Source organism: Lepidochelys kempii, chromosome 19 (assembly GCF_965140265.1).
Source record: "Lepidochelys kempii isolate rLepKem1 chromosome 19, rLepKem1.hap2, whole genome shotgun sequence".
Classification (NCBI taxonomy): Eukaryota; Metazoa; Chordata; order Testudines; family Cheloniidae; genus Lepidochelys; species Lepidochelys kempii.
In genome coordinates, this window is record NC_133274.1 from 7,007,704 (window position 1) to 7,022,120 (window position 14,417).

The 14,417-nt window shown below is 43.7% G+C and overlaps 1 protein-coding gene across 1 annotated transcript; it reads right to left on the minus strand.

Moving 5' to 3' along the window:
* Positions 1 to 91: 91 nt before the first annotated feature.
* Positions 92 to 11,589, minus strand: SYNC (syncoilin, intermediate filament protein). The gene is made up of 5 exons (XM_073317753.1): positions 11,139 to 11,589; positions 10,796 to 10,880; positions 7,318 to 8,287; positions 3,824 to 3,948; positions 92 to 682 (listed from the first exon to the last, which is right to left on the minus strand). Exons 2-5 carry the CDS (start codon positions 10,843 to 10,845, stop codon positions 622 to 624), a joined length of 1,206 nt encoding a protein of 401 aa, XP_073173854.1. The 5' UTR covers positions 10,846 to 10,880; positions 11,139 to 11,589; the 3' UTR covers positions 92 to 621.
* Between the last annotated feature and the right edge of the window lie 2,828 nt (positions 11,590 to 14,417).

The following is a 14,417-nucleotide window of genomic DNA, read 5'->3' on the forward strand; positions in this document are numbered from 1 at the left end:
CAGTCTCCATGAGGCAGAATGTGGGATATACAAGCAGCCTTTAAAACCTGAATCCTTATTTTCAAGGTGAGATTTTTATATAAAGTGGAAACAATTTGTTTGGGAACTCAGTTTATGGACCCTACTAGAACATATCACAATACAGCAGTCCTCTTTTGAGCTACAAAAGAAACAATCCTGTTTACGGTGCAACAACAGTAGTTCTCTGAAGTGTTTCTTTGAAACAAAAAAAAAATTGGCTTTCTATATGACCCTTTCTGTGCAAGCTTATACGATCCACCTACAAAACAAGATTGATATGCTTTCCAAACACACAGCAAAACAGCTATCATTCCTCTTTATATGTTCATTGTTTAGTACAAGTGTACTTTTCTGTGCCCTCCTGGAGGACAGCAGCTTTATTCTTTTCTACCGTGCTAGAAGATCAACAGAGCAGCACCTCAAGAAATATAAACAAGCAAATGATTGTCTGGTAGTCCTGACTTTAAATAGTTGCTATGCATTATTTAGGAGGGGGTGAGCAGGGAGAGGGGAAAAGTAAGTGTCCACTGCAGATACCTCAGTCCTTCACATTGAGCTCTTCTGCATTTATTTTCTGATAAAATAAGGAAAGTCCATGAGTCAGTCCTGGTCTACTTTTTCTTCTGAGTTGCAAAGATGACCATAGATTTCTAAGCAGCCCCTGCAAGGGAATAAAGTAAATTTAGGCCACCAATTCTATGAAATAATGATCTGGAGAGTTATGGGAGGAAGACTTTATTTATGGAGAACACTCTAGTGCTGCAAGGTGTGCAGGAATAGCACTGGATAGCAACCAGGTTCGCCAACTAAGCATGTAGAACTGAGATTTGCCTCCAGAATGCAGATCAGCTTATCCTCAGCACAGAGTGTGACAAACGAGGAATTACTGCTATGGCAGAGAGAAGAATGGAGTTGACATGTAGGCCACAGGCAAAGGAGCAGATGACCCACACTTTCAAATGTGGGTGCCCAATTTTAGGTTTCTTATTTAGATATCTCAATCCATATTAAGTGGCCTAACTTTTAGTGGTGAACACCTGCAGCATGTGTAAGTATCCAGGAATTCTGACTATTAGGCAACTTTTATTTAGGTGCAGATATGGACTTAAGAGTCTAAGATTGATCATTCACGTTTGAAAATGTTGTCCTTTGAAACCTGTGATTCAGAATAATCTGGCCTACATCTGTAGTGTCCTAAAGTCTTTGCTATCTGATACCCCTTCAGAAGGGCCCAGATAAACTTCATCCAAGAATATTAAAGGAATTGGCACATGAAATTGCAAGCCCATTAACAAGAATTTTTAATGAATCTGTAAACTCAGGGGTTGCACCATATGATTGGAGAATTGCTAACATAGTTCCTATTTTTAAGAAAGGGGAAAAAAAGTGATCCAGGTAATTATAGGCCTGTTAGTTTGACATCTGTAGTATGCAAGGTCTTGGAAAAAATTTTGAAGGAGAAGGACATTGAAGTCAATGGTAAATGGGACAAAATACAACATAATTTTACAAAAGGTAGATTGTGCCAAACCAACCTGATCTCCTTTGAGAAAGTAACAGATTTTTTAGACAAAGGAAACACAGTGGATCTAATTTTCCTAGATTTCAGTGAGGCATTTGATACCGTGCCACATGGGGAATTATTAGTTAAATTGGATAAGATGGGGATCAATAGGAAAACTGAAAGGTGGATAAGGAATTGGTTAAAGGGGAGACTACAACGGGTCCTACTGAAAGGTGAACTGTCAGGCTGGAGGGAGGTTACCAGTAGAGTTCCTCAAGGATCGGTTTTGGGACCAATCTTATTTAATCTTTTTATTACTGACCTCGGCACAAAAAGTGGGAGTGTGCTAATAAAGTTTGCGGATGATACAAAGCTGGGAGGTATTGCCAATTTAGAGAAGGACAGGGATATCTTACAGGAGGATCTAGATGACCTTGTAAACTGGAGTAATAGTAATAGGATGAAATTTAATAATGAGAAGTGTAAGGTCATGCTTTTAGGGATTAATAAGAATTTTAGTTATAAGCTAGGGACGCATCAATTAGAAGTAACGGAGGAGGAGAAGGACCTTCGAGTATTGGTTGATCATAGGATGACTATGAGCCGCCAATGTGATATGGCCGTGAAAAAAGCTAATGCGGTCTTGGGATGCATCAGGAGAGGTATTTCCAGTAGGGATAAGGAGGTTTTAGTACCGTTATACAAGGCACTGGTGAGACCTCACCTGGAATACTGTGTGCAGTTCTGGTCTCCCATGTTTAAGAAGGATGAATTCAATCTGGAACAGGTACAGAGAAGGGCTACTAGGATGATCTGAGGAATGGAAAACTTGTCTTATGAAAGGAGACTCAAGGAGCTTGGCTTGTTTAGCCTAACTAAAAGAAGGTTGAGGGAAGATATGATTGCCCTCTATAAATATATCAGAGGGATAAATACCAGAGAGGGGGAGGAATTATTTAAGCTCAGTACCAATGTGGACACAAGAACAAATGGATATAAACTGGCCACCAGGAAATTTAGACTAGAAATTAGACGAAGATTTCTAACCATCAGAGGAGTGAAGTTTTGGAATAGCCTTCCAAGGGAAGCAATGGGGGCAAAAGATCTATCTGGCTTTAAGATTAAACTTGATAAGTTTATGGAAGAGATGGTATGATGGGATAACATGGTTTTGGTAATTAAATATTCATGGTAAATAGGCCCAATGGCCTGTGATGGGATATTAGATGGGGTGGGATCTGAATTACCCAGGAAAGAATTTTCTGTAATATCTGGCTTGTGAATCTTGCCCACATGCTCAGGGTTTAGCTGATCGCCATATTTGGGGTCGGGAATGAATTTTCCTCCAGGGCAGATTGGAAGAGGTCCTGGAGATTTTTCGCCTTCCTCTGTAGCATGGGGCACTGGTCACTTGCTGGAGGATTCTCTGTTCCTTGAAGTCTTTAAACTACGATTCGAGGACTTCAATATCACAGATATAGGTGTGAGGTTTTTTGCAGAAGTGGTGGGTGAAATTCTGTGGCCTGCGTTGTGCAGGAGGTCAGACTAGATGATCATAATGGTCCCTTCTGACCTAAATATCTATGAATCTATTAAAGGGTGGATACAACTAACTCCTTCTTTGGCAGTCTGAGGAAAACATGATATTTCTCTGGAGTGAGGGAATATTTTCTGAAACTGTACAAAAGGAAAAAGTGTGGGGGAAATGAATGCTACAATAAAAAGGAAAATTACTAAACACCTCCAGAGCCTGAACAGCCCAAGGAAGGGGTAAGATGTCTCAAAGTGAAAACCTTGAGAAGCGAGACCAATGATTGTACTGATGCAAATCAATGCATTTTTGTTTGAAATTCTTGGCATTGTGGAGTATTCCCGTAACAAGATGAGGCGTCCTGAGGAAAAATTAGCAGTAGCGGTATCTTGGCTAGAAGGGGAATTTCCTCCCCTTGCTTGTGGTGATGGAGACTATCCACTGGTGCATTTCCCAAACTTTTCCAAAACTGGGGCTGCCTCCAGGAAAACTGTGCCCCCACTACAAGCCTTCTGTGTTGTTAAAGGTCTATCCATTTTACTTTCTATCCATCTCCTCCTGCTCTCTGGTAAATACTTGAGTTCCAGTCCCTCCCCTTTCTGGCTGACACTAATGGTATTGTGCCTAGTTTGTACAGTAAGTGCTTTCCATCGAAGTAGTACTACTTTGGCCCCCTGCTTGTATAGGAACTAGGAACCTTAGGCTCCTACTCAACCAAAGTCTAAGGCTGCCCTTGAGAACGACTTAAAATTAAAAAATAAACTGACTTGTAAATAGATAGCTCCTGGTGCAGGCTGGTCCTCAGCTCTTCTAATTCTTGGTTCTTACGTTGCTGAAGTTGGACCTCATTTTTCAGCTCCCTTAGCCTCTCTTCCATCTCTTCCACCTGTTCCTGTGGACAAAGAATATGTCTGATGTGTAACTCTGAAACACAGTGCCTGGGAGATGAAGGTTAACCAGCTCTTAGTGTTGCTTTCATGGGGAGGGGTGGAAGGGAGAGGTTTTGCCCTGCTTACAGCCATCAGTATAGCAGGTCTGCCTGGTTACATTATGGGTTTGCACAGTTGCAGCTATACTGATGGCTAGCGCCACCCATTGATTGATTTCCCCGGTATAGATAAGGAACCTAGTTTGCCTAGGGAGGAAGTTCTGCTCTTGGCTGAATGTGCTAATGCATGTTCACTAGGCTCATCTGTATGTATGGGATGTTTCTCAGCTCATAGTGCCTCAAGAAGCAACAACTGAGGTGTAATACAAACAGGAAAATTGTGTGTTTCAGAGAGATCTAATCTGTATTTTTATCTTCATGTAAAATTTCCAGGAGCTGAAGAAGAAATTAATGGAGAAAGTATGCCCTGAGTTCTTGTGTGATGTGGAAATAGTGGGGAGATCATCCAAATCAATTTTCAGCAAGCCCTGTCCTTTCAGAGCGCTGAATAGGGAGAAAAATCTAAAATGAAAAGTTGATGTAAAGTCATAAGCTGATCTGGACATAGATGGCTTGTCCTCTTCATACAGAGCCTGCAGCATCTGTTACCTTCATGCATGATATGGGGAACTTGCCAAAAGCTTTTCAACAGCAGCATTCAGAAAGGCTATAGGGATTGAAATCCAAGTCCAGTTTTAGAAGCCACTGGCTGCCTTGGCTTGCTTTAATTGAGCTGAAAAGCTGTAAAGTGAAATGGGGGTAAATGTTGTGGATCATCTTCATCTAAATGCACTCTGCAGGTATTTAATTGCTTTTCCTTTCCTTACAAAATGGGGGAGAAATGCTTAACATTGGACATTTCTCTTGTCTTTATAGATAACCTGTGGCAAGGGAGACAGCCCAACCCTGTGGCAGAGTACTTGAAACTGTTACTGTACTATTAATGCATGAGGAAGTCAGCCAGGCAGTGCTTTCACTGGGACCCAACATGTTAGGTAAACAGCTGTATCTGGGCATTCAGAAAGGCTTTTACTCGTAAAGGAGCACCAGCTTCATTTACTAGATGGCATAGACTCTATTAACAGCGATGTTAAGAAAAGCAGAGAGAACAATACTGAAAATAGTCTGCCATTATAGACCTTGACAGTACATTCTCCCCTTTGAATTTTGTGGGTTTAGGTTTGGTCTCAAAAAGCATATTCTAGAAATAGAAAAAACTAGGGGAAGTGTTTTGTTTAAAGACAGGGAAAGTATTTGTATAGGAAGAGATTAGAATTGGACTATTATGTTTAGAGAGGAGGTAAATATGATAAGGTATAGAAACAGGGTCAGCTAGGGGGTTTCTGTTTATCCTCTGTCCTAATACAAGAACAAGATAAAGGAAATGCAGCAGATTTTAGAATGGAAAAGGAAACTTACACAACTCACTGAACCTGTGGAACAGTGCTAAAAGAATGTGGCAAATAACTTAGTAAGATTCAGAGAAGGAGTAGTCACTTATCTGAGTAATATCTGCTATTGCACCAACTGGGATAAAAAATGTTTAAGAGGCATAAACCTTCACATTTCAGGGCATAAATCAACTATTAGCTGCATTTGCTTAGAAAGAAATTCCCTCTCCTTTCCATTCCCCTGAGCAGGTTGTTGCATAAGTAGCCATAATGAAGGTTTATATCTTTCTTTAAAGCTTCTAATGTTGGCCATTGGAGGATACCGGATATCAGACTGGATGGGACATTGGTCTAATCCAGTATGGGAATTTGGAGGAAAATCATTTTTCTCTCTATGGGGGGAAAATGGCCCTACTTGAAACAATAGAGAGTGGTCTATAGCTCTTCCCATCAACATCAGTAGTTTAGTATTAACAGTGTGTTTGGCTTAGGCATTTATAATGGTGCCAAACATCTCCACAACTGGTCCTTTGTGTTACTCAAACCAGTTGCTAGCAAAGGCTTACATTTTCAGGATATTTGACATCCACTCTCTGGCTTTGCCAATGATGGACCAGTGAGGGCAATTCCAATGTGTCTTACACAGCAGCCTGAAGCTCACCAAGTTAGCAGCCCAGTGTCCTGCCAACAAGGTGACAAGATAAATAACAGGCGTTAAACCATTTAAGGCTTTATAAACTAACCAGCACCTGGAACTAATCCCAGAAGCAGACCAGGGTACTCTGAACACTAGTGTCTTCGTAGAACCTCGCTCATTATAAGAGGAGCTGCTGTATTCAGCACAAAGTGAAGCTAATAGGTGCTTCTCGAGTAGCCCAGGCAGAAATGTGATGTGCTGCAAGTTGGACTCTTTAGATACATCTCTCTCTTTTTGTTTTGATGTGCTTATCTCTGTGGTATTTGAACATGCATGTCTCTAAGGCAGAAATAAATCTGCAGGAGTGTGTTACATACCTGTAAGCTAGTGTGTGTCTGTATATTGGATATGCAGTAGTGTTGTAGTCCTGTTGGTCCCACTTTATGCCTGTGTATCCAGTATACATAGACACGTTCTCCTGGGACAAATCTAAATAGAGAGAGGGTCAGATCCTGTGGTGGTGTTAATCGGTGTCGCTTCATTGAAGTCAATGGAGTTTCACTAAATTATACAGAGGATCTGTTTCATTGTGTCTAATAAGTCAGTCAAAGCTTGGAGGCTTTTAAAAAACCAAAACTTTTAGCAGGACTTGTATTGGACATCTGATTTAAATACAAATACATAAGACAACTGCTGCAAGTACAAAAATCAACAGCTTGGGCACTACACTGCTTCGCAGGCTTTAAACGAACTCCTTGACAATGAACATGCATGTGATAAACTCATGATGGTGTGCTGTAGGCCCTTAATTAATATTTGCTTTTAAAGTAACACAGCTAAAGTTATTTCTGCTCCACTGTGTTTCACACAGTGTGCTAGGTAGGGACTGGCTTTATTTGGAGGTGTTATTTAGGTGCCTCATGTCTGAAGAGGAGATCAGTAACTGATCCGGTTAAACTAGAAGAATATTCCCTTTGGCTGCCCATGGTGATGAAGCCATAGCAATATCGCCTGGTGTCCTCTTTATTTCTAACCTCTTTTCTGCCTACCTAGCAGCTGCCATTGCTTTGCCTTGCCTCCATAAAGGAGAGGGGACATCTGTCTTTTCTGGGCTACTAAATGTATCGGCAAGTAGAGGGTGTCTGACTGTTCCCAACTCTTATGTGTAAGGTACTTGTCTAGCACCAATCACTGTAGCATGCAGTTGCTGAATCCAGGAGCCCCAGACCACCTACAAGGAAGCAGCACAGACTAGGCCTATACTAGAATGGTGTTTAAACTATTTTATAGGCCCGTAAAGCATACCCTGTACTGGAGAACTTCTTCGTCCCGTTTTTGCTTAACGAGCATGATCTGTTCTTCCAGACTTCTGTTCTGCAGCCGCAGCCTGCTGGCCTCTCCCTGCAGTGGTCGCAGTGTCTCCTTCAGCCCCTGAATCTCTCCCTGTGTTTGTTGCAAAGCCTTAGCACTGGCTTCTCTCCTTTCTAAAAGGCACACAAGCTGTGGCTCATAGTGTTTCTCTAGGCCCTGGCGACTCTCTGCCACAAAGCTCTCGAACTCCATGGAAAGCCTTCGGCTCTCCTGCAAGTAATGGCTGTCCCCCCGGTATTGGGGCATTTCTAGGCGCTGCCTGAACTGTTCCTTCTGTTTTTCACAAGTCTCTCTCAGCTGCGATATTTCTTCTGAAAGCTGGCTGACCCTGGTTTCCAGTTCAGCCCGATAGACTGCATATTGGGCCATGTCATGCCGTCTGGTTTCCAGCTGGTACTGGCAAGCCACGCACTCTCTGGTTACCTTGAATAGCTTGTGCTTGACTTGTCGGATCTCGTTCCTCAGATTGTCCCGCTCCAGCTCCCCCTTGGCCTGCAGTCTGTAGGCTGCCAGTATCTCCTCATGAGCTTGTCTGATTTCTTCAAGGGCAGGTTCCCGGAGCAGCGTGAGTTCCTGGATGAGGCTATCTCTCTCCTTCTCCAGCTGCTCCACTGCTTCAATGCATTCCTGGAAATGCTCTCCTAGCTCCTCAATGCTGAGAGTCTGGGACTCTGCAACATCTAAGTCCAAGGGAGCGTCTGCGCCATCCACATGCTGCTCCAAGTGTGCATCTGTGTTGTTCAGCTCCAGGGGGGCGTTTGTGACATCCATATGTAGCTCCAAGGGGGCATGTGCAACTTCAGGCTCCAACGGGGCATCTGTAACATCTCCCTCGAGCTCTAAGGATGTACCTGTATCATCCACATGCAGCTCCAAAGGGGCTTCTGAATCTGCCATCAGGTCTCTGGAGATGAGAGATGAAGTGTGAATCAGAACAACATTCACTGCGAGTTTCAACCTTCCCTTTCCCTCTCCGAAATGTTAAGGAATGGTTCCTCAAACTGGTTCCCCTGAACCAGGAACATTAATGGTGTGTTAACCTAAGCACCTGCTTCTGCTGCAAAGCCCCATCTCTGCTGCTCTTAGCTGCCTTTGCACAAGTAAGACACCCTTCCTGTCCTTTACAAGAAACCATGCTCTAAAATTCACAAGCCGCTTCAAGCATGAAGGCGACAGTATTGGCTGGTATTGATGCATTGTGCATGGTCTTACAAGAAGTTTGCCCTTAAAAAATCTAAGATGTTTGAGAAATAAGAAGTGACATTGGCTCGGATGGACCGGGAAGAAGAGATTTGTAGCAGTAATTTGAAAACCAGCTGAAGTTCCAGCCTCCCAGAACTGTACAGCCACTTCTTCATCCAGTGGACCTGCAGGGAGTTACAGAATAAACAGCCCAGGACAATACATTGCAAAGTTGCACTGCGATAGCTGGTCAGGTAGTAAAACTTCACTACTGATGCAAACCGTTATCCCGTGGCAGGATGTGGCTAGTGAGTGACGGCTGAGACCGGGGCACATAGACACTACGGTGACTGTTGCGTTGTAAATACCGAGGTAGCTATATCCTTTTTGTTTCCTGGTTGCCGGTAGTAAGACACTGTTTCTGATCCCTCCTTGTTGCTTCATAGGGACTAGACCAAATGATCCTGATCCATTTACTCACTGTTTCTTCACACTGCCTTGCGCCACAAGTACAGAGAATCCTACTGGATGTCTGACTATGGCCACATGTACCCCTAGACCAACACTCAGCTAAACTTTTTTTGTTTACATGAGTGAAGGTGTTTACTGATAGAGGTTGGGTGTGGAAACCCATCTCTCTTTTTCTTCCGTAGTTGACACGTGAGCTGGTGGCTAGATGCTGTAGGGATGGGTGCAGTGGACGTGCCTAGATTCATATTATTGCTTGTCAAACTATATTTCTGTCAGGCTAGGTCTATACCAGAAACTTCAAAGTGCTGATGCGGCAGCGCTTTGAAGTGTGAGCGTGGTCACGCTCGAGCGCTGGGGGAGAGCTCTCCCAGCGCTCCTGGTAATCCACCTCCACGGTTTTTCACCCCCCTGCGCGCAGCCAGTTTGAGCGCGATACAATGTAAGTGTAGACGAGCCCTTTGGAATTAAAGCTCTTTGAGGCAGGGACTGTCTTCTGTTCTGTGTTTGTACAGGGCCTAGCACAGTTCCCAGCCTTGGTTAGGATGCTGAGGTGCTGCAGTAATACAAAATAATAATAATCGATGTGTATTCCTGCCTCTCCCACATGCTGTGACTGGACTATACGTGCTAAGTCTGTATCTCTTTTATTTTTAGGAGAGAATTTACTCCTCAGAATGATAGAAAGTCAAATGAGAGGCTTTTACTAGATGCTGTTGCATCAAGAGCTCGTATACAAAATGTCAGGCAGACAGCGGTTTATACAGTACTGCCAAGCTATAGATTTTTTTTTTTCTTTCTTCAGTAAAACCTGCCTGGTTTTTGCCATGCTGACACAGCCTCCGAGGGAGGGAATGTGCTGTTAGACTACATCCAGGCTCTCCAAGATGGCTGAGGATGGAATACAACATTTAACACAGAGTAGAGAAGCTTCAGCTTTCCCAGGAGGGATTCTTAACTTGCCTCTGCAGCTGTGAGCTGATCATTCATCCACTACAATCTGTGTAAGTCCTCAGTGCACGTTGTTACAAAATGCTTCAGTCATAACTAGTCTAAACGTATGCGCTTTGGGGTCGTGAGGAGAGAATGATCTGTTGCAAAAAGGCTGTTACATTGTTGGGTTGTTTTTTTTAAATTACACCCTAGAATATGTTCGGTGGGGAAGCTACAACCACACCCAATTTGGAGTAGAGTCAGAGAGGAAGAAAGCATGCTCGCTGCCAGCATGGATCTGAGCTAACGTCTAGTCACCTAGAAATAAATTAGCGTAGGCTGGCACAATAACAGCGCTCCCCACTGTTCACTAAAACAGTTCTAAGATGAGAGAACAGATTATTTTAATGGATACGCTCCCTCTTTCCAAATAAGGCAGTTTTCTGAATTCATGACACATCCCTAGCCTCAGAAGCAGGGTGAGTGTCTCTTATTTCCTAAGGGAGAAGGGGAAAAATCATGAAAAGGTGATGACAAAAGCAGAGCCCTTTTTCAGCTGGTACTATCAACTTTTTGGCTAATTGAACCCCTTGGTGCTCATCTGCACGTGTGGGACTAAAATCAGGAAATAACCCCTGCCACACCTGTCCTGCTGTTGCAGGATTTAATCCTGAAACTGATCAACTGCCCAAGACCACACACTGCAGTCCCACCCTTCCAGATCTGGGTTTAGAGATTCACATCCACGCACCATGCCACCCCTCTTCTCATTTGTGTGTGTGTGTGGACTCCCTCTCCCTCCCTCCAGTTCGCACAAGGAGTCTCTTACCTGGCACATAACATCCCTTCCTTATCGTCCTGTGGTGAAGTACCACACATTCTTCAGCACAGACCAGAATGGCTGGTAGTCTGACCTGCATGTATTGAAGAAGGCAAAATCCTGGCAGATCTTCTAACCCTGTCAAATGAATGAAGCTCCTGCCTGCAGGAGCCCTGCTGCCCTACATCCTGAGCAGAGCTGCTGGACTTTCTGGGTTAATCCCAGCATGAACGGTGAAAGTGGCTCTGCTCAGGGAAGACCCGTCCCCACCCCTCCACTTTTGCCCCATTTACCCCATCTGGTCCCAGACAAGGGAAAAGCACAGCCCCAATTTACAATTGTTAGCTCTCACCTTTCTCTCCAGGAGCCCAGTTCCTCGTGTTCTGGACTGGATGTGGGTGTAGCATGGGAGTGTGTATTTGCTATTAATAAACTGTTGGAAACCAGAGCCCTCTGGCCTCCAAGCAGCAATCTCCCTTTCTTTGCCTGGACGCCAGCTGCAATGCCAGCTGCAGGCTGACACTGGATCCCTCCCAGTGTGGTCAGGGACGAGGAGGAGGAGGAGGAGGGCGGAGAAAGGGAAAGCTGGCTCCTTGCTCCAGATCATTTTTAGCAGGCGGCAAGTAACAGCAAATGAGGCTGGGTCCTTCCAGAAGTCCAAGGCAGGCTATGGGCCGGGAGTCTGGATCTAAAGCATGCCCATCCTGGGAGGCATTTGCCAGGGAAGGTGGTGGCTGGAGTTATCCTGTTCGAGACAGAGCACAAGCTCTGGGTTGCTGTACTCCTTTGATTTTTAGAAGGATTTGAAGTGATGGTTTTTGTTGTGCAGCCTTAAGCCCGCCCCTTCCCTGCCCTTATTGGGCCCTCTTCCCTGACTGGCACAATACCCTTACCATCCCAATCCAGCCATGGCGATGCTTGCACAGAGAGGCAGCTGTCTGGTGAGCAGGACATGAGAAAGTAAATGCAGTGGAGTGGGTGGGATCAGTTGGAGGGTGAGGCGTAAGGGTTTGTGATATTCGTTCTGAGTTCTTGGCCTGTGATCAGTTTTAGTTGACTGGAATAGAAAATACTACAGAATTTTTTTTAAAAAACCCCAGCAAATCAAATATTTTGAGATTAAATGGACTTTAGGGACGGGGCACTGCTAGGGTGACCAGACAGCAAATGTGAAAAATCGGGACAGGGGTTGGGTGGGGGAGGGGGGTAATAGGAGCCTATATAAGAGAGACCCAAAAATCAGGACATCTGGTCACCACAGGCACTGACCTGTGAGTCAGGCTCCCGGGTTCTACTCCCACATCTGCCACAGACTCGCTAGTTGATCCAGAACTAGTCACTTTAGATAAAATTTTCAAAAGCACCTAAATCATTTAGGAGCCTAAGTCCCACTGATGTTCAGTGAGATTTAGGCCCCTAAGTTCCTCGTGACAATGAGGCTATGTCTACACTTCAGGCACAGTTACCACCCTGTAACTCTGCCTCTGCGGCACAGTCGTATAGACGTTTCTTACAGGGGCTGGAGGAATTTCTCTGTCACTGTAGTTTAATCCACCCCCTCGAGAGGGGATAGGTAGGCGGTTTTTACACCAGGGCTTAGGTTGGCTTAACTACATCTCTTGACTGTGAATTTTTCACACCCCTGAGCGATGTATCTAGATTCATAGATTCATAGATATTTAGGTCAGAAGGGACCATTATGATCATCTAGTCTGACCTCCTGCACAATGCAGGCCACAGAACTTCACCCACCACTCCTAAAAAAGACCTCACACCTATATCTGTGCTATTGAAGTCCTCAAATTGTAGTTTGAAGACCTCAAGGAGCAGAGAATCCTCCAGCAAGTGACCCATGCCCCATGCTACAGAGGAAGGCGAAAAACCTCCAGGGCCTTCCAATCTGCCCTGGAGGAAAATTCCTTCCCGACCCCAAATATGGCGATCAGCTAAACCCTGAGCATATGGGCAAGATTCATCAGCCAGATACTACAGAAAATTCTTTCCCGGGTAACTTGGATCTTACCCCATCTAAAAACCCATCACAGGCCATTGGGCCTATTTACCATGAATATTTAATTACCAAAACCATGTTATCCCATCATACCATCTCCTCCATAAACTTATCGAGTTTAATCTTAAAGCAAGATAGATCTTTTGCCCCCACTACTTCCCTCGGAAGGCTATTCCAAAACTTCACTCCTCTGATGGTTAGAAACCTTCGTCTAATTTCTAATCTAAATTTCCTAGTGGCCAGTTTATATCCATTTGTTCTTGTGTCCACATTGGTACTGAGTTTAAATAATTCCTCTCCCTCTCTGGTATTTATCCCTCTGATATATTTATAGAGAGCAATCATATCTCCCCTCAACCTTCTTTTAGTTAGGCTAAACAAGCCAAGCTCCCTGAGTCTCCTTTCATAAGACAAGTTTTCCATTCCTCGGATCATCCTAGTAGCCCTTCTCTGTACCTGTTCCAGTTTGAATTCATCCTTCTTAAACATGGGAGACCAGAACTGCACACAGTATTCCAGGTGAGGTCTCACCAGTGCCTTATATAACGGTACTAAAACCTCCTTATCCCTACTGGAAATACCTCTCCTGATGCATCCCAAGACGACATTAGCTTTTTTCACAGCCATATCACATTGGCAGCTCATAGTCAACCTATGATCAACCAATACTCCAAGGTCCTTTTCCTCCTCCGTTACTTCTAGTTGATGCGTCCCTAGCTTATAACTAAAATTCTTGTTATTAATCCCTAAATGCATGACCTTACACTTCTCACTATTAAATTTCATCCTATTCCTATTACTCCAGTTTACAAGGTCATCCAGATCCTCCTGTAGGGTATCCCTGTCCTTCTCTAAATTAGCAATACCTCCCAGCTTTGTATCATCTGCAAACTTTATTAGCACACTCCCACTTTTTGTGCCCAGGTCAGTAATAAAAAGATTAAATAAGATTGGTCCCAAAACTGATCCTTGAGGAACTCCACTGGTAACCTCCCTCCAACTTGACAGTTCACCTTTCAGTAGGACCCGTTGTAGTCTCCCCTTTAACCAATTCCCTATCCACCTTTCAATTTTCCTATTGATGCCCATCTTATCCAATTTAACTAATAATTCCCCATGTGGCACAGTATCAAACGCCTTACTAAAATCTAAATAAATTAGATCCACTGCGTTTCCTTTATCTAAAAAATCTGTTACTCTCTCAAAGAAGGAAATCAGGTTGGTTTGGCACGATCTACCTTTTGTGAAACCATGTTGTATTTTGTCCCATTTACCATTGACTTCAATGTCCTTAACTACCTTCTCCTTCAAAATTTTTTCCAAGACCTTGCATACTACAGATGTCAAACTAACAGGCCTATAATTACTTGGATCACTTTTTTTCCCTTTCTTAAAAATAGGAACTATGTTAGCAATTCTCCAATCATATGGTACAACCCCTGAATTTACAGATTCATTAAAAATTCTTGCTAATGGGCTTGCAATTTCTTGTGCCAATTCTTTTAATATTCTTGGATGAAGATTATCTGGGCCCCCCGATTTAGCCCCATTAAGCTGTTTGAGTTTCGCTTCTACCTCAGATATGGTGATGTCTACCTCCATATCCTCATTCCCATTTAT

Coding starts and splice junctions, on each gene's coding strand:
- SYNC (XM_073317753.1), bottom strand. CDS start 10,845: ATGTGTGGTACTTCACCACAGGACGATAAGGAAGGGATGTTATGTGCC. Junction 8,288..10,795: donor GAAGGGATGTTATGTGCCAG/GTAAGAGACTCC, acceptor TCTCATCTCCAG/AGACCTGATGGCAGATTCAG. Junction 683..3,823: donor CAGGAGCTATCTATTTACAA/GTCAGTTTATTT, acceptor ATTCCCTTGCAG/GGGCTGCTTAGAAATCTATG.